General features: G+C 39.8%; 1 protein-coding gene across 1 annotated transcript; it reads left to right on the top strand.

Annotated features, from left to right (window-relative positions):
* The first annotated feature begins 11,748 nt into the window (after positions 1-11,748).
* spry4 (sprouty RTK signaling antagonist 4) lies at positions 11,749-18,153 on the top strand. The gene is made up of 2 exons (XM_011483191.3): positions 11,749-12,017; positions 13,851-18,153. Exon 2 carries the CDS (start codon positions 13,902-13,904, stop codon positions 15,036-15,038), a length of 1,137 nt encoding a protein of 378 aa, XP_011481493.1. The 5' UTR covers positions 11,749-12,017; positions 13,851-13,901; the 3' UTR covers positions 15,039-18,153.
* The last annotated feature ends 7,225 nt before the right edge of the window (positions 18,154-25,378 follow it).

The following is a 25,378-nucleotide window of genomic DNA, read 5'->3' as shown; positions in this document are numbered from 1 at the left end:
GACACTTGGAATTAAGGGGTTGGATTGAGGGGTTAAACCACCAAATGATTCCCGACCGTGGCTGTGTCTGCAGCTCTCCGCTCCCCCAGGGGATGGGTCAAATAAGAACGAATTTCACACATCTAGGTGTGTGACAAATAATGGGACTTTAACTTATCACATATCTTTCAGCTTCTCAACAAATCCAGTTGAAAGTTTTCCATTTATGACCAGTAAAGCTGCATGGAAGTTACATATGATCACACCGCATTCAGAGATGTATGTTCAAGCTATCCCATCCATTTTCTTAACCGCTTTTCCCTTTCGGGGTCATGGGGCTGCTGGAGCCTATCCTGGACACTTGTGGGCGAAGGCAGGGGACACCCTGGACAGGTTGCCAGTCTGTCACAGGGTAGAATGTCCAAAAACACACAACCACTCACACCTAGGGACAATTTAGAGTTGCCAATTTACTTATGAAGCATGTTTTTGGATGGTGGGAAGTTTTTTTACATATGAGAAAACTGGGAAATTATTTATTTTTGCTAATTTAATACATTTTTATTTCTCTTCAGTCCGAGGAAAAACAGGAAATTGTACTTCTGTCTCTTACTCATCACGTCTTCTCTCATTGTACTTTGTCTGCTCGTTCTCTTGTCTCCTGCCTTTCAATCGTTTTCTACTGGCACCCTTTCTTTCCTACCTCTAACTTTCTTTTCTGCTTCCCTTTGATTTCTTTTTCCACTTTTTCCTCTCCTATGGTTTCTTGCCCCTCCTTCTCTTGTCTAATGGAATTTAGGGGCGGCCAGAGTGAGAGCTGAAGTTGGATCCTGCAGAAGCTAAAGCTATCGTTACGTCTGGCTTGCAGGTGCAGAACATTTTTGAAGCGTTTTAGATTTTTGTCAGATTATTTTAACTTTTTTTCCCTACCTTTTATGAAAATGCAAACAGATATTTGGATTTCAGGGTGTTCTTGAGGTTCCTCAATTGTCTTGATAATTAATTACAGCACTACTATTTATACAAGTCTTTAGGTCGATCACAAAGCAAGTTTTTGAAATCTTTTCTTTGGATATTTTCTCCTTTTTTCCACACTCTAATGAGATGAAGCCTCAGTTGCATTGGTTGCATTATACATGTCTTTTTTTTTTAAAGCTCTCCATTTTTTCATAAAAACGATTTTTCGCGCCAGGCTCATATTCTCACCAGGCTAAACCACAAAAAGTATATATTTTTAGAAATTTATGTTTAAACATATTTCTGTCAGAAATATAAATATGTCTAAATTGTCTGCCAGAACTATAAATATTAAAAATACTCCTTTATTTCCTCCAATAACTTGTTTTCTGTTTGTTTGCTGTGACCGAAAATAAAAATGTGATCGAACTGAGTGTGATCACAAACAGAAAGTACAGTTCTGCATTCATTAGGACTTTTATGCATGTTTCTTCCAAAATATTTTTCTGTTTTTTTTTTCCTACTTGAGTGGTCGTCATGTAAACAAATTTTCTCCTGTTTTTGAATATTTGCTAAAATAAAATTTAAACAATTTTCCTTGATGTTTGTTTCCACTTTGCAATATTCAGACATCATTTCTGAACAAGTTGCGCTTTACTGAAGATGTAAAACAATAAACAGCAGTAGTAGTCTGTGAAATTTAGAAATTATTTTCCACTCATTATTTATATTTTAAATATTTAAGAAAACATAAAGAAATAATTTCTCAGTGAATTAAAAGTTTCTAAATTGATTCAGAAAAGTATTCAGAGGAAGTTTTGCAAAACGTAATGACAAATTCAGAAATAAGATGTACAGAATTGATTAATAGTACTATAATCAATCAATCGGAAATTCTTATTTACCATCTTCACTGCTGTAAAGAATAATAGAATCACTTCATAGTATAACATTTTTACTGCATATGCTTACAGATGATTTCTCAATGGAACCAATTCTAGAAATGAGCTGATTAAAGAGCCTTATTGCAGATTTTACAGAGTCAAAGACCATCCACCATCGGCAGCTTTGAATAACAATAATAATAGTCATTTGCTGATGCTTCACTGTGCACACCGTGTGGCAGTGAATATGAGTTAATCTGGCAAATAACTGGCTGTGTAGTTAGAAATCATCAAAACTGTTAATTCTGGTTGTATTCTGTTTGAATATATTTTTCTTAACTGATTCTCAAATAAAAGATAATTTAATATTTTCTGGATTTTGAAAGTAGTTTTGCTGAATGGACAAACCCCCTTGATCTAAGTGATCAAGTGATTTTATAATAAATCCATCACCAGTGGGGACAGTTACAAAATCTTTTTCCTTGATATTTAAAAGAAAAACTTATTTCTGACTAATTCTAGAAACAAAAATACCAGATCTTCTTTTCTTGCCACACAGGCAGACTAACCATTTTGGTCAAATCCTACTTTTGGATGCTATCTTTGCTTTTTCACTGGACGGTCTCTAAAAGGAATGTAACTGTCTTGTAACCAAAAATGCTTTTACTGTCAGAATCAAACATCTGCAGTTGATGTTTGCAGACCCGAAAAGCTGATCACATTCCTGCGAGTCACATCATTATTGTAGCACTTCATAAATCCAACATATCCAGGCAGTAATTACATTTCACACGGAACTCTGCAAGACACAGAATTGCAGCTGGGGAAAAAAAAGGCAAAAGTATGCAGTTCTCTTAGGACTGGACTGACGGACGTTTTCTTGTTCAGGACTATTAGTGGAGCTTCTTCTGAATTTGTTTCCATGAGATCCTACTCGTGTTTTTACATTGTTTGCCGTGATTTTAGTCCTTAAAATATTTCCCTTACAACAGAGTTAACAGATCTTGCACAACATGAATGTTTTGTCTTCTTTTGTTTGCATTTTCAACATATATATCTCATTTATTTTATGTTCTCTTAACATAAGCAGAAGATTTGTAGTTTCTGTGTGTATGCGCATGTCAACATTCCTCCTCCTGTTTTGCTGCAAATTCCTGGAAAAAAAAAAAAAAAAGTTGACTCCATTTTTTTTTCATGGCTCTCTTCTAAGCTGGAAGATCCCTGCTGGGTGAGAGGAGGAAAGGAGAGCTCCGGTGGAAGTTAACCTTCGACCTCTCTTCTGTGGAGCGACAGGACCCCGACTGCACTGCGACCTCCGGGGACCAACCAATTGCTGAAGCATGACCTGCTGTCATGGGCGGGGCTACCGGAGACCTCACATCTCTTCGCAACTTCTCACATTCTGAGCATTCCAGGAGCCTCCACAGACACATATCATCCAGGCACCCCGGCGACGAACACACACACACACACACATTAATGTTAACATACAGGGATTGAGTGATGAAAATATCCCAATTACAGCAACTCAACTTCTGCTGACTTACAACACTTTATTTCCAAATAAAATTTCCATGCATCTCAGAAAACAGAAATGTTAAAATCACACACAGACATCTGCTATGAATTCCCACCTTTGTTATTAGGAATGATTTGAACTTGGTTTAGCGAGAGATTTAGAAGTTTAATGTCTGCGTATTATCTTGGTGACCTATTTCAGAGCTTAACAGATTTATTCTCAATAAAAGTGTCATTGTCAGAGGTTTATACATAAGCTGAGTCAAGCAGAAATGTACATGAGGATTTTTTTTAAGGAAACTAATGCTCAGTGGAAAGGACTTATTTAGGGAAATTATTGAGAAAGAGAAAGGTTTTCTCTGAAAGAATGTAAGCTGCAGGATTTCTAAAACACCAGCATTTGAACTCAAATCACAAAAATGAATACATTTAATCAGCAAATTTGATACAAAATGTGAGCAAAAAGCCAATCAGTTGAAAAGCACAGTGGTGGAAGGGTGATGATTGGGGTTTGTTTTGCAGCCATCTGAGTCAAGCAGAAGTAGGTCATTGAGTTCAGGACAAATTGCTCTATATAACAGAGCAATCTACTTTTTTATTGGGATGTTATTTTCCTAACTCCGTATCTCTGTCTGAACTGCATCATATTTTTCATATTCATATTGTCTCCTTATTTGAGGCCTGGTGAAAAAAAAAGGTGAGGATTTTAACATAATGTCTTAACAATAAAAAGCCCAGAATGAACAGCTTTTTTAAAAATAAAAAAATGTATTTATTTATCCTACAAAGATGCAAGAGTTTTTAAAGAATTTTCTTAAAATGATTGAGGAGCAACACTTAGTAGTGCCGATGTATTATTGAGAATATGCTCAGAAACATGTGCACACTGCTGCTTTGCTTTTCCAAATTCCCTGTACTCTCTGATGTAAGTGTTTGAGCTAAATTTAAAAGACAAATCTCTGTCACTGTCTGCATGCCTGCTTAGTTTGGCTCACTCAAGTGAGTATATGGGTGTGTGTGTCTGTGTACTTTGTGGCTGCCTGGTGAAGAGGATCATACTATTTTAGTTATTGGTTCTTTACTATTTATGGGCTTATGCACCCTCAGCACTGGCATATCAAGGACAGAGCTATTTTATTTCCTTTTGTGTGTGTGTGTGTGTTTCTGTCTGTGCCCACTTGTGCATGTGTGTGTGTGTGTGTGTGGGTGTGTGGTGTTATACACAAATCTACCTTTGCCCTTCTTGTGTGGTTCAACAGAATGGCGGGATTTCATCAGACGGAGTGTCCCAGTCACAGAAAAACTTTTTTTGTTTTCATAGTTTTTTGCACCTTTTATTTTAGAAATGCACAATAATGGCCCACAATGTAGACAGACAGCTGCATAAAACTAAACTGTTGGCATTAAATGATTCAAATAGTTAAATTGTAATTAAACAACCGTGATCGATGCATCAGGGGGCTCCATTTGTATTTTATAATTGCAAAAAGTCTTTAAGATATACACTTTTAAAGACAGTATTGCTCACAGTGCTTGTAAGGCAGGATTGAGTAGGGTGTAAAAAAAAACTATTCTTCATAACCAGAAAATTAATTACCTTAGAAACACAAGAGATTTATTGATTTGCTCCAAAAATGAAATACTTTACATTATAATTAGTGTTGGTCCATTTGTTTAAAATGGCAGATATACTGATAACAAGAGGAAATCTGAAGATTTCTTAATTTAGAAATAAGGTAAACCATGTTGTTTCCTAAAAAATCTAAACAGAGGGATGGATGCTCCTTTTTCGGTGAGTGAAATACAAAAATTTGCACAATATTTTGTTACTTTTTGTTTTGCTGATTTTATAAGTTTCAACTTACAAACAGACATGTTCAGTGTGAGTTCTTCAGTAGTTCTTTTCGCCCCTTAAGTTTTTACCTGTACTTAAATTATATTTTTTAATAGTAAAGCTACTCGTACTTTACTTTTTTTTAAATGGTGAGACAGGGAAGAAAAAACGTTTCAACACTGGCAAATGAATGAACCAATCTAGTACAGAAATCTGATTCTCTGGAAATTAGACCAGCATGCCATTTATTTAGTTAAACAAATCATAAAACCTCTGCATATTTTGGGGGTTTTCAGTATTTGAAAACACCTTCATTGCTGTAATTCTGTAATAATCGGTTATAGGACTCTTTTGGCAGAGGTCCAAGCACGGCCTGCATGTTGTCTTTCCTCCATCAGACTTTTTAGAGGTTTCACGATGGCTCTAAGTTAAATAAGCTTAATGTATCCCATTATGGTGCAATAGGGGCAGGCCAAAGTCATCAAACTCTTTATTTTGATGGATGTGGACACACAGGCTCGCACTACCACTCATATTCACCCCAGCCCCCTCTTCCTACCTCTCTTACCACACACCTCTGCTGACTCCAAAGCACACAAACACACCTCCTGACCGGGCAGCGAGGAAGGAAGTCAATATTTGAAGAGTTCAGCTACCTGGCATCAATGTCAAGATCTGTCTCTTACAGCAGACAAACTATAGTGTTCTACAATACAGCCTGCAGCCTGTCAGTTTGGAGGTTACCTCATCCCTGTATTACTAATTCTGCTCTTTTTAGAATAAAAGATAGAAAACTTCGCTGTGGTGGGTTTTTTTTAAACACACACAGGTTTTGGGTAGCTAGACTGTAAAAATGTTGAAACTGATTTTAAAAAAAAAGCATTTCAACAAGGTTTTTGATTAGTTCTTAAAGTCTCACTCCAGTCATCTTTTGATCTTTTTAAAGAGTGTTCGTTGTGGTCTTTTAATTCTTAAATTATATCATTTTAAAAATTGCACTTAAAAAAGGCAAAATTGTTTATCTGATGAAAAAGTATTGTCTAACTTTGACATAATTCCTTAATTTTGTGTCACCAACATGCTTTGAATGAACGGTTTCAAGTAACACCAGCGTTATTCAGTTGATCCGCCTTTTTTGTCCTTTTCACCTGAGTTGTGGGTGGGACTGTTGGCGTAGAGTAAGCCCGCCCCCTTCCCATCATTCATCTGTTAACACGCTCTTCCGCTAGCTTACAGCCTCTCACACCCCCCAACCGTACTTACATAAGTGGTGTAACAAAACTGGCAAGTAATATCTGACCTGTACAGTTTGAAGCCAGATGTCAGCTCAGACGAGGAAAACTAAGACTCCTGTGCTAGTCGTCTGCAAGCGGATGCATCCAAATGGAGCTTGTGGCTTGCTGTACGAACTTTTATGTCACACTTACAAGCTCTTCCTAACAGCATTCTTTTGTCTGTTCCTGATTCACAACAATTAAAAAAGAAAAAAGTAATACTATAAATGGCAATTTTAAAGTAAGTGCTCTTTATGTATGTCCTCAATCATGAGGAAAATGCCACAAGAACATGTTAAAAAAACCATTTTCAACAGAGTGGGGCTTTAAGCTCATTTCAAACTCCCTGCTTTTTGGTCTAATGATCCAAAAATACCAGTGAGATATTCTAAAATTAAAAACCCTTGTGAACTCATCTCTTTTCTGAAAGAAAAGTCCCGGGTTTGGATGCAGACGGCAGACAGGTGAGAAATGAGAGAGAACAAATCAACCTAAAGAATAAACATGAGGTCAACCAACAGGAAATCCTACATCCTAAGAGCTCCCAAATAAAAGCCAAATGAGGAGTTAACAGGAAAGGAAGCTGGGCTGGCGGTAGGTCAACGGGTATCACAAACTAACAAGACTGACAATGATCTGTCAAAACACAAATAAAACCAGGCAGCTTGTATACTGAGGGAGGCAGTTACAGATAAACAACAGTTGGTTGCAATCAACTAACTGAAACCAGGTGAGAAACAAAGACACTAAAACTTCAAATAACTGGGATGACCAAAAAAAAAAATTGCAAGGATAAATCAGAGTACTGACACTCCAGAAACAAACTTAAAACCAATGTTCAACAAAAAACGACACAACCTTACACCTCTTCTGAAAAAAAAAAGTTTGTGCAGTGATAAAATGTTACAGCAACAACAGTTTGTTTCTCATGAGTTAAGCTCACAAGTCAAGGTTAAAAATGGGTTGTGTTTGTTTCTGTGTCTTTTCAGTTTTATCTTGTGTAAATAATTAAATAACTTCACTAATGTTTAATCACGTGGGTGTGTTTTTTTAAGAAAAACATTAAAGGAAATCAGAAAGAAAACGTTCAAATAAAAAAGGAAAAAAATCAGCTTTGTAGAAAACTTAATTGTCAGTTTGATGCGAAAAACATTGAAGAGCTATTGGCTTACCTGCAAAATCACATTTATTTATTTTTAATTTAAACTCTGGGTAAGATTCGAAAGGGAAAAATCGTGCCTTTAGTTTACTTTGACATCAACAACATCTTGTGACAAACATTGCACTCCACAGCTCGGCTGGGCTCCATCAACATTGCAAATAAATCAATCAATAAATCAATCAATCATTGCAAATAAAGGTAGCAAAAAACTAGGAAAAGAACAGTAATATGAAGAAGAAAATCACTAGAAGGTAGTAAAATTATCCAAGAAATGTTTGCTTAACCAGACATTTTATGTTTTCAAAATCTAGAAACAAGGAGTTTCACACAAGCAAAAGGGGAGGGGCAAAAGCTAACTAGGATTACTTAAATTTGAATGTTACACCATCCCAAAATAAGTATTTTTTTTATAGTACTAAGCCAATGGTTTGTATTTTTTGAGTTTTTAATAATAAAAATAATAATAATTGATACCTTATTTATCCCACAACGGGGAAATTCTTCTCCACATTTTGCCCCATCCTTTGGGGGGAGCGGTGAGCTGCAGACTTGCCACTCTCGGGGGGCAACAGCTGGTTGGGGAGAGCGGGGATCGATCCGCCAACCCTTCAGTTGTTGGACGACTTGCTCTACCGCCTTTTGATTACAGTGACAAAAATCTAGTGTACCAAGTGGACATGACTTATTTTAGAAAAATGTGAACAAAAGGAGAATATAATCTACAAGTTGGCCCATCTTAATCCTCAAAATAAAAATCTAAAATAAAACATGCATCTAAATTTGTGTTTCCAAATTACTGACTTTTATTGAACTTTAAAACAACATCTTTAAATTTAACCAAAATTACAGTACAACGTAAGTCTTAAATCAAGTTTTTCTATCGTCATGTTTATGGAGCAAAAGGATTTTGACATTTAAATAATAATTTCCTTATTTCTAGATCCTAGCTCTTAATGAGACAAAAAAAACTTCTTGTGCTTATTTTAAGACAAGCTATAAAGCAAAGATAAGTTAAAACAACTTAAAACCTGATAAAATATCTTGAATATCTAAAATCAAGGTTTTTAATCTTTGCAAGTATCAAATAGTTTGCAGTGTTGTTGATGTATAAAGAACTGGTCAACTCCAACCAAATGTCCTGGGCTTCCAGTAAGGAGCCCATTTAATAACACAAACATTTATAGCAGGGAGGGGAAATCTGAAGTGACAGTGTTTCCTGTGGTCTGCAATGTTTGAACATTTGTGTTTCATTTTAGACGCAGCTATTTACTCCCACTTTTGCATTTCATTTGTCAAATGTTTGGTGGGTAAATGTTGGTGACCCGCAACTTTTTTCTTCTTCTTCTCTCTGCTTTAACTTGTCTTTACTTTATGGTGCACAATAGTGTAATTCATTGCAAACATCAAACCATTTGTGGCACATTTGTTCCTGTGTTTTCTTCCTGTTCAAATCTGTGGGCAGACATGGCGACCTGGTGTGAAATCCATTTTAGGGGCTTCAGGCTGTGACCCTGCAAGAGCTCCACACAATTGTTAATTGGGGAAGACATGCATATTGTGACGTGTCGAGAGAGAAGGGAAGCAACAGAATTGATGGCTCGCCTTCAAGAGGTGGCATTTGATGTGGGGTGAAAAAAGCTCTGGATGTGCCATTTCTGCTATTTACATACAAGCTAATGACTGTCAGTTTACAAAAAGGGAATACACACAAACACACACACACTCACAGATTTAAGCGTCAAGTTAATGTCTCCTGAGGGCAAACAGGAAGTATGAGTCACCGATGGATTAGTGAAACTGAAACATTAAAGAACCCATCTGATCTCAGATTTTCTCAGACATATCTTTTAGGAAATTATTCTAGGAATTTCAACTTCAGTTTATTAACCCTGTAAAGCCCTCCACATCAAGGAATTGACAGAAAGTTCCAGTTTTTAGAAATGAAAATCCTCAAATGAAACCTATAATCCACATGCATGGACATCACAGTTGGGGTCATTTTTTTATTCCACAGTAGTTAATTCTGCTTAACTGAGGCCCAGTGGCTATGTGTGTAAAGGGTTAGCTCAAATATTAACTTGGGTCTTGCGAGTTTAAGGTGCAGAAGTATGGACATGAGTGTTAAAGGGAGGAAAATAAATCACCTACCAACTGTGTCTTTATTATGGTGTTACTTTATTATAAAGAATTATTGATCAACAAATATTGTAATTTTTAATACACGAAGTAGTAGTTTAAAAATAGGAGTTATTCTATCAAAGAAATTTTGAGAATAAAGAAAAACTTTCCCGCTAAAAGCGTTTTTTAAGATTTCGCAGGAGCAGGTTTAAATGTGCAGAAAAAAGCCCTTCTACTGCCCCTAGTGGAACGAGGATGGACTAAAGGGAACATGCACCAAGCTATATACATTGGATTTTTAAGGAAAGTTTGAATCACGCTAATGAAATCTCAGATATGCTTGTATCAAATTATATAGGGTTAAAATTTGATCACTCTTTTAACAAAATATCAGAAATAATGAAGACTTTGATAGGTTTCCTGGGTAGGATAGAAGGGGGAGAAAAAAGTTTTATTCTAGAAGCAGATGGAGCTGTCTATTATAATCCCAAACTCACAGCAGAAGCTAGCAGATGTGGCAGGAGGAACTGGAGGAGGACTCCAGAGAGAGGAGAGGGCCTTCCCCTCCGCACATGTATGCCTGGATGATCACACTGCCGAGAAATCCACAATTCCACAAGCACTCTGTGTGGCTGCTCCTTAAAGCCGCGCAGCTGTGGACAGAAATCTGCACGTCCGTGTCTTTGCGCTTCCCCGCACATGTGTCTGCAAGAGACAAAAAGGAGAAATGGGAGTTTGCTGCACATTTGGTAGGAATTCTTTCACGAAGCCGCTTTTCTTAATCACTGAAAACAGCACAGACAGAACAAAAATAGTTATTAGCAGCTCAGGTGAACATCCTGTTGGTTTACAAAGACGCTTCCTCACAGGTTGTTCAGTCACTCTGGGGATCAAAGCACAACAATAATGAAACATCACGATTACACTAAAATTATGTCAATGCCATGTGACCGTAACCTATAATCAGGCCTGACAAACAAACATTACATTTCCTCCGTGATGGCTCTAAACAACAACCTCAATATGGAAGTGTAGGAGTTGCCATGGCGATTTGTGCAAATGGGTAATGGGGCAACTGTTAACCTTTGACTGTGTAAAAGCCCCAAGCTGGGGACAGGGGGTGGAGGGTTGAGGAGAAACACACACACAGACAGACACGCACACACACAAGGATGTCAGAAAGAAAGGAAATTCACACTCATTTCCTCCGTGTGGTTTCGGTACAAATCAACAACATCCTGTCCTTTTGTGAATCCTGCCTGCCCTCATGCTGGTTTGCGTTTCAGAGTGGGCGTAACAACCCCCCCTTCCCCTACTCCTTCTTTTCTTCCTCTTCCCCCCCATCCACTCCTCCTCCACCTCTTTCTCAGCCCCGTATTTTTTTTAAGCACTACCATAGAGGCTGCAGTCATACATGGCATTGTTGCAGAGGAAGGAAGGGCACGTCCTTGCTTGCAATAAATGGCTTTAGATAGAACAGAAACACGAGGGGAGCGGCTATTATTTGGCCTAATCCAGCTGAGCCATGTGACCTCTGGCATCCTGACATCCTCTTTGAGAATACAGGGATTAACGAATAATAACCAGTACATGTCTGCTAGTCTGGATTTCTTAAACCTAAGCATTAAAATCTTGGATTTCCTGAGATGTTTTGTTTTCTAAAGTACCTCATATTGCCCTTTTGTTTGTCAGAAGAAAAATAATAAAATCCAGATTACTGTTAGTCCTGCAGCCCTGAAACAGTGTTGGAATAAAATGGGCCAATGCTTTATGTAAATCAGACCTGACATTGCCCTTGTGACCAACCCCCCACCTTCACCACCGTCTCCTCTTCCTCTCCGACCCCCTCACGCACGCACACACGCCTCATTCGCCATTTCTTCCCATTCATAAAAAATCTAGGCATCGCGCATGCGCGTTGCCAGTCGGAGTCCTCCCCATTCATAAAAATGCATTTCAGCCATCCCGAGTCGCAATTCCCTCCCATTCAGAAAAAAAGGCATCTGCGCAGTTCCGTCCCCTTCCTTTCTTCTACCCTCCCATTCATAAAACTCACTTCCCTCCCCCTCGGTGGTTGCAACATCATACCCACAGCCCTCAACCGCAGTCGCCTTTATACACGAGCGAGTGCTGAAGACCCACTCGCCTGCTATTCACCTCCTTCATATTATACCCTGAATATCTGGACTGTCTTTTCTCCTCGTGCGTGGAGCCTACCCACTCCACTGGACTATACCAACACGCAAACGTCGTGTGCAACGGAGAGATGAGAATAGCCTCCTGAAACCACGGTGAGTGATGTCTAAATATGTTCGCTCTGTTTCTTTTCTTTCTTTTTTTTTTTTTTTTTAGGTGTATGTGTTTTCACGACAAATGTTCAGAAATCGATGCAAGGTCTCCGAACTGCTCGTTTTTTGACAAACCGGATCGTAGACACGAAGACCGCGCTCCTGCGCAGACAGCACGATCTCTCCGTGGCGGGTTAGCGTTTAAAAGTCAATCTTTAACCAAAGATTTCGGAACCCAAGTGAGTTTAGGGCACCGAGGAGGGGATCGACGTCACAGTACGCGTTCCTCTGTCCTCGGAAGCAGCAGATGCGCACTTCGCCATCTATTGCGTAGCGATTTGTGACGTCTGTTAACGAACACGCACAAAATGCGCAGCGTTTTCCTCTCCAAACCTGTAAAAATCTCACTCCGAAGACCCTCTGCTGCAAGTCTGAAGTGGCTCTGCTGCGTGCACGTTTTTCAAAACACTTTTGCATTCCTCTTCTTATACATTTGAAATTATTTTTTTAATGATTATCTTTTGTTTAGTGCGTTTTTCTAAAATAAATAAGCGGTTTTGAGCTTCAAAACTACGCAACAAACTATCATGTGAAAAAAAAACGACCCCACAGCTGTCTTGTCTGTTGGCACACACTGTTCTTTCTCCTTGATCAAACTCCCACTTTTATCAGTTTGTATTTAATACGGATAAAGTATAACATACATGCTTCTTGTGCCTATATAAACAGGCTATTTGAGTAAGTCCAGCGGCCGCCTCCGGTTTTTATGACTCAGTCCATTCACATTTTCAAGGGAGGGACGCACACACACGCACATGTACACACGCACTTGCACGCACGCACTTGCGCACGCGTAGTTCCGGCTTGGAGCTCATAAAGGTCTGGGTTTGACAATCGGCACCAGCAATGCCCAACAAGCTTTTTTGCAGCGTCAGATGCAAACCGCTTTTCCAGTTTTCCATTCCGGTAAAGTTTCCAGTAAACATTGTGTTTTTGTATGCTGAATCTGCTGGTTTTGTGGGTATTTTATTTAAATGTATATTGTTGTGTAGAACTAAGTAGGTTATTGGGTTTGACTGTAAAGTAGGTCTACCAGTGACCATGGACCATTGATTAAATGCTTGGAACGGATTTCATTGAGTCCCTGCGTAACTGGAGCGCACTGATTCCTGCGTGCAGCAGCAGGAAGAGCAGCAATAACAGCTTTCACTCTAAAAAAAATAAATAAATAAAAAACAGGCAGTTCATACAAATCTGTCCCATTCACAAACTCCAGCTCTCTCAGTCATGAATGCATATTTAAAGGTTGTTTATCCGAAAAGCAAACAAATTATGAAATCCCTCATAATACCTGTACTGTGAAGATTGTAATCCAGTTATTATTCAGAGATAATAGTCTTAAAGTTTTCTTATTCTGTTAAAATGGGTAGCTACTTTCCACTGCCGATTGTGTCCTTTTTTCCCTTTCCTGGCAACCCTCTATTCTCTTTGCTCTGACTTGTTTTGCATCTTTGAGTCTTTTGCATGCAAGCACTGCTCTGTGCTGCTCCCTACTCTTTGCAAGGGAAGCAACCGGAGCCCAGCCTCTATTATTCTAATGTTAGAATGAATAGTTTGAAAGAAGAAGGCTTAGACTGAATATCCTGTCGGTGCCCGGTTTTATAATCACCTCGGGTTAAAAGCACTATGTCAAGATAATTCCTAAGATTTTATACTGGCATGAATTGCAATCAAGTTGAAGTGAATATTTTTATTTTTTTGTATGGAACATTGTAAGGCGTCAGTCAATGGGCCCAGCAATAATGCCTTTCTTTTGTATTTTATTTTTCTTTGCAGTGTTGCTAAATGCTGCTTTAAAGTGAAGACGTGCGTGGCACTAGCCGACCCATGGAGTCCAGGGTTCCCCACCACATCCCCGGAGTGTCCTCCTCCCTCATATCTCAGCCTTTACTGGACAGTCGAGTGCCCTACGGACGTCTTCAACATCCTTCCCCCATATACTCCATTGATCAGATAAAGTCATCCCACGTGGAAAACGACTATATCGACAGCCCTGCTGTTGTCTCCCAGCAGCCACTGAGCCAGAAGTCAGCCAACCGTAGAATTACCTGGCTTGGCCAGAATCAAGAGGCCTTCCTTGGGGCAAACCACAACCACCATCATAATCATCAACATCAGCCCCACCAGCAGGGCAGGTGTGAGCCTCACCCTCACCAGGATACCACCACCCATCCTTGGATTTCCTTTAGTGGGAGGCCCAGCTCCATCAGCAGCAGCAGCAGTACTTCGTCTGATCAGAGGCTGTTGGACCATGCAGCACCCACGCCTACAGTGGACCACCAAACAAACTTGCACCCTAACCACGGCCCTCTCCACGCAATCAGTACCCAGACGCCAGGCTGCTTCAGTTCTTCTAAAGTCCTCACTTCCTCGTCCTCTGCTTCCTCTTGCTCATCTTCCTCTAAATCTCTGGACCTCAAATCTACAAAGATCCCTGCAGGAGGTGTGAGCTCCACTGGGAGCCATCAAGGGTTGGTGCTGATCCCTTCTTCCCCAACTGAGAAGAAGCATCTGCTTCTCTGTGAGCATTGTGGGAAGTGTCGATGCACGGAGTGTACACTCCCCCGAACCTTACCCTCTTGCTGGGTCTGCAACCAGGAATGCTTGTGCTCCGCTCAGAGCCTGGTGGACACAGCCACCTGCATGTGCCTGGTCAAAGGGATCTTCTACCACTGCACCGAGGATGAGGATGATGAGGGTTCCTGTGCAGACAAACCCTGTTCGTGCTCCCAGGCCAACTGCTGTGCTCGCTGGTCCTTTATGGCCGCCCTTTCGATTGTCCTGCCTTGTCTCCTCTGCTATCTACCAGCTACAGGTCTGGCTAAACTGGGACAAAAGTGTTATGACAATGTTAGCAGGCCTGGCTGTCGCTGCAAGAACTCACAGGGCATCAATGTTCCTGTGTGCAAAAGTGGAGGCATGGAAGCGAAAGGTGGGACAGAGAAGCCGCAGCAGGGGTCATGATAGTGGACAAGACTGTCAAGAGGTGGCCTTGCTCTTAAATGGACCATACAGTACTCACTTAATCTCTATGGACAGGACAATCCAACACAGACCTATGAAAACTACCCCATTAATCTGCTGGAAGATGAATTATATTAAAGAAAGGTACTTACATGGCTTTTTTGACCTGTTTGGCAGTGTGGATGATCAAACTGGGCCGTCAGAGAGTTGGCCAGTAAGAATAGCAAACAGGCCCTCTGAGATGTTCATCGAGTTTTTGTAAGTGTGACACAAGAAGAGGAGACGTGACTGTGGGACTGGTGTTTGTACTGTGCAAGAATGGAGGCACAAGATCGTTGTACTTTTCTGCTGCTCAATATTTCTCAGCTAATTTTGTAATTCAAAGCTAACCTGTAACAGATTCTCACATTACTTAAGAATTAGTGATAGAGATAAACAAATAAATTTGCCCCCACCCACCGCTAAAAGCACAGCCCAACGTCAAACAGTAAAACAAACGATCATCTGTGGAAAAACGAGGCTTTGGAGTTAGCCTTTGCAGGAAACTACTTCTTCAAGCATTACTGACTTTACCATCTTTTAGTGTTGCCATTTCTCTCCTTTAAATACATGAACTTGCTAGCATTCTATCTCTAGTTTTTTATCTTCATGTTGGAGTTGTAAAAACAAACCTTTTTAGACCTTAAAATGATAGTAATTTCCCATAATTCCCACTCCGTATTGTGCAGTTGCGCTGCACGTGAGGCATAACACTTTAATGTGTATTTTCTCTTTTTTGGGTGGTGAAGCTTAGATATTCTGAAATAATTGAATGCCGTTCACAGATCATCTCAGATGTAATGCATGTCACAATCTGCATGCTCTAGTCTAATGGTTATTCAACGTGCTATAGGAGTGGATTTGTAGTAGAGAAATGTGTAGAAAAGAGGGGGGAAAAAAGTACACCCAAACTTCTCAGGGACTGTCTTGGTTACCTCCAGAACTTGGCCTACTGCATGTTTGATTTCTGAACTGCCTAGGAGCCTTGTCTGTTTCCTCTTTGCTTCAAAAGGCAAAGAAACATTTAGGGGCCAAAAAGGCATTTGTGAATATTTGAAAAGTTTCTAGAGGATGTTAAGAGAATAACGACAACGAGGGAGAGGAGAAGTTTTGGAAAGTTCTTGTGTTTGTATCCAGTCAGCCTTTGTTGAAATCTAACCTGCTACTTGCACAATCTTCTTAGGACCCCTTAAAGGATGTACTAAAGCACAGTGTTGACCACCTAAGCTGTTTGGCCATAACACCGGCCCACACTACAGTTAGCCGCACATCCCTGCTTCTCCACACATCAGTGTCTTCATAAAATTCTAATATGCTGCATAGCTGTGTAAGTCAGATCTTTTATTCTTCAAAGTCTATTTTTGTGGCTTGCATGATGTTCTCAAAACTTTGCCAAAGGAAGCTCAAACACAGTAGCATGCTTCTGGAGCCTGGGTGATCACAGTTGTCGCGCACTCCTGCCAAATGGAGTTGACGGCAGTTGGTCGTTAAAGGGGAGCAGCCCTTTGACACAGATGGCCATTTCTCTCTGGTATGAAGGCATACCGTTTTTGTTGCTCCATAACACACAACTCTCTGTTAAGTCAGACCCTTAACTTCCTCTTAAGGGATGGGGTGGGGGGTGGGGGGTTGCTTAACTTTGCTCATACTTGGGTTTGTCTTGTTGCACAAAACTGGTATCACGCAGGAAAAGAGCAAGAAAAAAGAAAACAAGGTCCTTAGCGTTGAATGTATAAGGCAATATTTCAAATCCTAGCAATTCAGTTTGAGAGAATGGTGCCAAAACTGAGAACGAATGTGTTACGGGGCAAAAGGCCTGTCAGGTGACGGTGGGCAGAAAAACAAAATCCCAAATGTTCTGACATTTAGTAATAGAGCTATGCAGGTGAAATGTTCTTGGTGTAAATAGTTTCACAACATTTGTGTTCTTTAGAAGAGACTTTTAAATGTCCTTGAAAGATTGCATGGTACATTATAACTACAACTCAGTACAAAGTATATAGAGAGTATATTAGATATATATTTTGAGGGTAAGAAACAGGTTTTTTTTTAGGTTGCAAGGAAGCCTAAAGCAGGGGGGAGGAAGGACTGGGGACAAAAAGTTTTTTTTCTATCACTCGATTATTCAATGTGTGCAGGCAATAAAGGAAATGAGTGGAAAGAATCAGATATTTAAGCTATCCGTGGCTCATTAGCAGTCAAGAGTTTAAGCTAAGTCCTTTCTGGGTCTTGCAGACTGTGTGGACTCATTGAATCAAACACCATTTACCCCAATTAGTCCACTTCCTGCTGGTACTTTTCAGTGTCACAGCTCTTTCTCACTTGCATTTTTGTCCTTTTTTTTTTTTTTTTTTTGCTCGCCGTTCTCCCTGAGAAACAGTCCTGCAAACACCCCCAGCCTGCCATGATTGACACACGCAGCTGCGGTGCATAAACTTGTCATACCACAGAGACACAGAAGAGACAGACATGCCTGAATCTTCTTTCTCCTCCTTTGTTTTTTTTATTTTTATTTTTTTACAGACACCTCCTCTCTGTTGCCTCTGTTTTTCTCCTGATTTGTGCTTGGTAGCCCCCCTTAACACCAATGGAGCTTCCTTTTAACATTAATGGCCTTTCTTTTCACTGCAAAAACAATGCTTTTTCACTTTAACTTTACACTGTCACATGTGCTCGCTAGGCTGCTCTGAATGTGGAAAAGTCATCAACAACTCAAGAAAATTCTTTATTTTCTTTTGCTGCAATGCGGTGGCTTTTACACACCAAACCCCACAGAGTTTTTAACGTTATTTTCAGCCCCAATGAGGGGAAAAGTGATTTGTTACTCCATTCCTTCAGACCCTTGCTTTGTCATTGTTGGAGATTCAGAAACAAGATCTGTGCTTTTTTGTTTTTGTTTGAATATAACAAAATAAGAAAGAAAAAAAATCTCATATAAAATTCCCTTTATAGATATATTTATTTTGAAGTTCTATTTTATATAGTATTTATTTAGATGCCAACTTTTTGTTTGTGAAGAAAGCTTATGTCGAAATGGAATGTACATTGACAATGGAAATATATATTGTTAAATACACTGGGCTGCTGTGTCGTTACTGATGTGTGATTGAAAACTGTCTACACGTTGATCACTTCTATAAAAACAATTGCATACAACAACAAACATTCAATCTTAAGATTTTTATTTATGAAAATCTTTTTCAACAGTAAAAATAATGTGAAGAAACTGGTAAGTGGAGCACATCTTTAGGACTTTTTGGTGTTTAGCTGACATGAAGGAGGTTTTAGTCGGTTGGTTTAGTTTCCGGTGAAGACACAACTTCTTTAGTTTCCTCACAAAACCCAAAAACATATAAATGTGTGCTCCTTTTCAAAGTTAAACTATTTAATCTCACTCACTTACATGTTTCATAATTTGTTTTAACCTCTCGACGCCTACATTTATTTCCACTATGAAAAAAAGAAAATTCTGTTTGGTTTTGCTTTCAAGTCGATGCAAGACTAAGACAATTTAAGAACAGAAGTGATTTGATGAATATTTGCATTGATAGGCATTAAAACAAAATGGTCTTTTTTTCTGTTTTTCCTCCCTAAGTCTATTTTTTTTCTTTTAATTACTATACTGGTCTTAAAAGCTGCAGTAAATTGTGTTACTATTTAAAAATGAAGATTACTCAGGAAACTAGATAAATTACAGACTTATCACAACTTGAACTCTACGGCTGCTGAGTTTTTCCTGTTTGACTCGAAGGCTAAACAGTCTTCCTCCTAGGGGTGGTCTGGTAGAATCTTCATGTGTAAAATTCCTCTCTTTCCAAAGCACCACCTTATGAAGTCAGACTGCACACAAAATCTCCCTGAAACACACACGCACTGTCAGCACCTCCCACCCCCCAGCGCACCTGTGCTGTTGTTACCTGAAGGTGTTATTCCTCCTCTTGTGCACCCCCTTCCCTCAACTCTCACTCCTTTTGGTTGTGCTCCTTGGATGTTTATCCGAGCGCACCTGGAAGATGAGGGGAGAAGAAGAGAGGAGAGAAAAGGCGAGAAGAGGAGAAGCTCGCCCGCTCCTGCAGCACCACATAAAAAAGCGTGTTTCCGCTGCAGAAGCCCTAAAGGCGCTGCTGTGTCTGCTCCAACAGGTGAGATCAGAGACCAACCTGCATGTTTACCTGCCGGTCTGTCAGCACCCACCTGGGATGGCTCACACACACACACACACACACAACGGCACACTCATAAACACTCACTCACAAAAACACCTGCATTTGACTTCCTCCACACCTACATTGTCATCTCCACCCCACAGAACCCCATACATATCATCAACACAGGAAGCCTTAGTGCAGGCAGGTGAAAAAGAAACCATCTATTACCATCTGCTGTAAAAAGGCGGACAGGATTCACAGAGAAACTGCTGCTCAGTCAAAAAAGGTTGAGGAAAAATCTGAGCTGATGCACCCAAACCATGACCACAGAATGCAGCACATGCAGAGAATAGAAGGACACGGTTCCAAATGCTACTCTTTTTGCAAATATATTGATGCTAAAAGCTACAATCCTTTTGTTGTCAAAGTGACTTCTTACACAAGTAGAAAATCACAACTCCAAGCCAGCAATGCATTGGCTTTAATCTTCAGCTCTGAATCAGGAGGTCGGAGCTGGAAGGAGCCTCACAGGGAACCGTAGCAGTGCTATAAAACCGCAGGACAAAGAAGCCTACCAGTGACATGATCAGGCCCGGCCCAACCCACATTTGGCTTCTTATCTGCTGCATTTCACAACCGGCAGAACTTGTACTGCAAAGTAACTTTATCAGCACACATCAATGTAACCTGAGATATCACTTAAAGGTATAAACCACAGCGTTGGCAAACTGAACATGTCCTTAAAGGGGACGTCATTTGAGTAATGCTCACAGGAACGTTTGTTGAATTAGTCTAATAATTCGGATGCGTTTGACTCCCTCAAGTCCATTCGTATCTACTGCTGCAGCGTTCTGTTTATATGGCATATTGCAAAAGCCATTTTCACATCTGGAATAGCACTCAAGTAAGCCCCCTGACAACCTCCAGGTACACTCACTAGGTTTTCTCCTTTTCTTTTTACCCAGTTGTGCTCTTCTGTTATATACTGTAACTGTACAAAGCTAGAAATGTGCCTGATTCTTACTTACTATATCCATTGCATTTAGAACTAAAATAGAATGCTGAAAAGAAAATGAAGAAAAGCATTTACAGTGCATATAATAAGAGTTTTTGCAGACTTGCACAGCTTTATCCTATATTTGTGCTGTTTTGCACATTTTGTTTTTCTTTACATGTTGATGCCTAGTCCTCAGAGCTGCTTTAACAATTCAATTTCCTCATGGTGGGATCTGTAAAGGCTTATATTATCTTATCTTTTACAAGAATTTGATCCAAAACTCTTTTATTTTAACACATAAAATGGACAAACAAAAGATTTATTTTTCTAGTGGCTCACCTCTCTGTGCTTTGATTGGTCTTAGGAAAAAAGTTTTCAGTTTATTTTATCAAAATGGAGAATAGCAATTTAAGTTACTGTATTGGGTAAGGGAAAGGCCTGGTATTTTAAGATATTTTTCAAACAAAAACAACTTCAGTTAGTCAGAAAAATTACACTATTGAATTTTGGAAACAGTTCAATCAAAGTTTGAGATTGAATACTCTAACAAAATTTACAAAACATAAAAAGAAGGAAAATATCTTAAAAATCTCCTGCTAAACTGCTAAATATTAACTATTATTTTAAGGGTTTTATTATAAGAACTGAGTAGAGAAAAATGCATGACTTGAATTTTGCACAATTTAGTTTTCTCAACGTCATTTCTCTCTACAAATTCTGAATTGCAAATCGATTATACACACAAAACAAAAAAAATAAGTTAATGGCAGACATGTCTGAAGAAAATTAAACTTAAAATGTCCTTTCTGAGGTGTGAAGTAGAAGCTACTATGGCAAGCCACAAGCTCAGTGCTCCTCAGCTTTGTGAAGCATCCCCTTGCAGACAAATCAATTCATGTACGACTCTGTTTTCCTCGTGTGAGCTGGTATCTGAATCAAAACTGTGTGGCTGGAGAGCTCAGATATTGCTCGCCATTTTAGTTGCAGGCTGGGGGTCTAGCGCATGTAACCAGATGGAGGATGAGAAGGGGGCGGGCCAATGCCACAGCAAAAGTTCCGCCCAAAACTCAGAGGTAAATTTTTGATGAACTACTGCTCTGCAGAAATTATGTCCTAGAAAGCAACTATTTTTTAAAAGTTTGGCTAAAAATTAATTAAAATAATTATTAAAATAATGATCAAAAGACCTCTGGGAATGGTGTTAAAATAGATCAATTTATGACTGGAGCAAATTGAAACCATCAGATTTGGACTTGAGCAACAACAATCAGGTGATTGGGATTTAATTATGTGTTAATTGTCATTTGAGTCTAAATTGGGCAAATTTTACAGGCTCTGAGGCTTTTATGGGTCGTTAAAAAACAAAACCCAGATTTGAAAGATGGCTTTTACCACCTAACCTTTTCACTTTTACGGACACTCAGCATTTACCCAGACCCTAAGTAGAGGAGAGCTTGTAATGCTACCACATGGAAACAAGCCTGCAAAGATGTGCGCTCATACAGGGCAGAAATAGCAAGTGCATTGCTGTCTGAAATGGATACCCTGACATTCAAACTGTAAAATGATGTCCCCCCTCCTTATCAAACAAACACACTGTACAAGTACTCATGTGTCCTTCCTGCTCCTTCTCCTGTTTCTTTAGCTTTTTTTTCCATCTGTGAGGAATTTCAAAAGTACATCTGAGTCTGACAAGACAGCTTCAGCTGCAGGAAAGCACATTTCAACACTTGAAAAGTGGCAGGAATGGCAAAGACAAAAGAGAAAGCAGTTGACAAGACAATTGGAGGGTGAAAAACAGGAAGCAAAGGAGATGTGGTTGTTTAGAATTCTGACAAGCATGTCTGTCGTGATGTGGTTCATTCCTAAAATGGTCAGAAAGAGCCCTCAAAGTTAGGGCCACAGCTTCCAACCACTTCTTTTTTTTCATTTTGATAGTGTCAGCTTTTCAGCTATTGAAAAAGGTCCAAATTTCATTTCCATTCTGTCAACATCCAAAGCGTGAATCAAAATATTTCCGAAGGTCACGGTTTAAATGCTCTTTTGAGTCCAAGAATGCAAAAGAAAAAGGAGGAGAAAAGAGAGATTAGCCATGATTTTCTGAACCACACTTGCCTGCCTTCCTGCAAGTCAACCAGACAGTCAGCTTGTCCACCATGAAACCATTCAACCAGCCAGCAAACAAGCCAACCGGTCCATTTCATTCAGTGGGGCCACTGGCATGGGACCAAGTAATGCCACTAAACAAAGAGCTACTGTCTTGCATCACTTCCCCTCAGAGAGGCCAACCGGGCCGCAGCCTCTTATCACCAGGCACTGCCAGTCTGAAGCACACTGAGGTCTCCGCCACACCAGCCTCTATACAGCTTTGTGTTACAGCCTTCTCCCATTATACCACCATGATACTAACCCAGCACCCATGGGAGGGCTTCATTTCACCTTTCAAGAGAGTAAACGGAAAGGCAAAAAATCCATTGAACAAAACTTTGAAAGGAATTCTTATGGAAGAATATTTTCTGTGTTTTTTTATGTTTGTGAGGCTTAAAATAAACTTTATTTGGAAAAACAATAGAAAGACAACATCTTCTATTACTGTTTTATCAAACTGGCCTTTTGAACGCTACACTTTAAAGTCCAAAACAACATATTCCATTAAAATCCAATTCTTACTATCTGTGATCCTAAAAGCTTCTTTTTGCAGCAGTTAAGGAGTGAAAGATTGGAACCCTAATGGGCAGCTTTGCTCCTCTGTCTTGATAAGTATTCTGCCGGTGTAGTTTGATACTTCCTTCCATTCCACAACCTCTCTGTGTTTGCATTTGTGTGTGTGTGTGTGTGTCTGTCATGGGTGCGTGTCTGTTTTCAACAGGCCCTGTGGCTGCCTAAGGGGGTTGAACATGCGTAAAGGAACTGTTGCATTCCTTTCAGATCTTCCTCTCAAAAGGAAAACACAAACACACACTCACACATTCAAATCTACCCAAAACGAGCAAACAAGGACACACAACACACTCCTTCTCTTCCCTTTTTTCAGCCTCCATTCCCTCTTTTTCTGAATAACAGCGGAGCTAGAGGGTCCCCCGGGGCGTCGGAGGGGCCAGAACTGGGCCGACCAAACTTGGCTTCCGACCCCGGAGCAGCGGCACGCCCACTTGGCGACGGCCTACAGTGCATTCCTGGTGAGAGCATTGTCAAAGGCAAGCACTTCCTCTGGAGGACCGCCAGAATCACATTAACATTTTATACATTTATCTGTTGGCTTTAATAAACCAGCACCCAACAAAGACAGAAAAAAGAAAACAGCCATACATGCTCAAAACAGGATGCATGTGACACGCACATGCTCACAGAACAGTGTTGCAAAACGTTGTTTTGATTCCCGTCTGTGCTTGGATTTCCCTGCTCCTCCTTGAGGGGCAAATATTCCCATCTATGTTCCTTCTTTTTAAAATGTGATCTCTGTTATACAAATACTTCCTCTTTGTGGTGTTTGCTTCAAATAACAGCCGACCTCCACCCGTTATGGGATATCATCAGTGTCCCGTCCTCCTTAACTTTGTTAATTCTTTCTATGCTGATGGGAAAACTTCAATTACTTTTAGAAAAATGTATGCAGATGATGGTTTTTATTACAGGTCTCCTAAACTATTCTCACAACAATGAATGTTTTCCGGTGTAATTAATTCCTGACTAACAATCTGGGATGTATTTCCTTTGAGTTTGCATAACAGTTTTGAGTCACTTTTAGCACAAAATGTGAAGATGAGTGGACATCCATTAGGGAAGCTGTAATCTGTGATGTCACACTAACTTCCAAATCAGTGATTTTCCTCCATTAAAACTAAAGCATAACTCACATTTTTGTTTGTCTTCGTTGTATCGAGACACCCAAGGAAGCTGACACACAAACACAAACAATGATCTCAACTTCCATGTTTTCCCAGAAACCAAATCAGCGGAACTACTCTAATGGGAGTGCATGGTTGACTGTGTGGGGACACACATGTGGGCATATTGCTCATTGCTGAGCCATTTATGATTGTACACAATCATATGTGGGAACGGTTTGGCGGTCCACAATGAGGCTTTGTTGTTGTACGCAGGCAAAGAGGACACACGAGGACAAATCAATATCCAATTTGGGTCTTGGATTTCAGCTTCCTGTGTGAGCTGATTTAGGTCAACAGGAAGTCTTAAAATCGCTCAGAAGGCACAAAATAGTTTTATTTTTAGGTTTTTGGGCAACGTTACAACTTTAACACGTGTCAGAGACGTCCGTTTTTGTGTCATCTGAGAAAGATTCAATCCTTTTAGTTCTGTAAGTGTTAGATTTACACACAGTTCACTTTCAGCGAAAGTTGACTCAACAATTGGATTTAACAAATAACATTTTGTGTGAGCATGTATGTGTGCAATCTTATTGTAAGAAAATGACAATGTATGATGACATGGAAAAAAAATATACATGTATTTGCCACAACTCTTGTTGTGTGTGGATATTTAAAAGTAAATAGCACAAAGTCAAATACTTTAAGTACTCCACTACTTTTGTAAACGTCTGATACAGTGGACCCTCTTGAAAACGAGATTTTGCATCCCTAGGGACTTATCCTCATGTTTAAATAAAGAAATTCATTTTTTAATGATGACATCACTTTTGTTTGCTGTTTTACTGTGCTTAACAGTTACAGGTGTTTGGGTTCATAAATTAATTATGGCGGCCATCGGTGAGTACTGGTAGCAATATCTTTTAGCTCAAGCCTGCAACTGCAGATCGTGGTACAAACATGTCCCTCCTCTTCTTTTACAGCTATTTGCTAACATTGGTTTAGTCTGAATTGCCTCTAATCCTTCCTGTTAACATGAATCTGTTTAAAGTATATCATGAACAACAAAGTGCATCGTTATGGTAACCTTCCGGAAACAAATAGCTATTCAGTGCATTTCAATAGCACCCCTATCGGCAAAAAAGGTCAAATCATCATATAAGTGGGAAGTTTGTGTGTGTCTGTGAGTGTTTCTGCTTGCTGTGTTAGTGCATGCGCAGGACCTCGGGGTGTGGTGTCTTGGCATGTCTCACCGCAGTTCAATGTTTCCTCCGAGCTCAGTTGGCACTCTTGTGTTCCTGTTGGCTGACCTTTTAGCTTCCTGTGAGG

Source organism: Oryzias latipes, chromosome 14 (genome assembly GCF_002234675.1).
Source record: "Oryzias latipes chromosome 14, ASM223467v1".
Taxonomy (NCBI): Eukaryota; Metazoa; Chordata; class Actinopteri; order Beloniformes; family Adrianichthyidae; genus Oryzias; species Oryzias latipes.
This window is presented reverse-complemented; position numbering and strand designations above follow the sequence as displayed.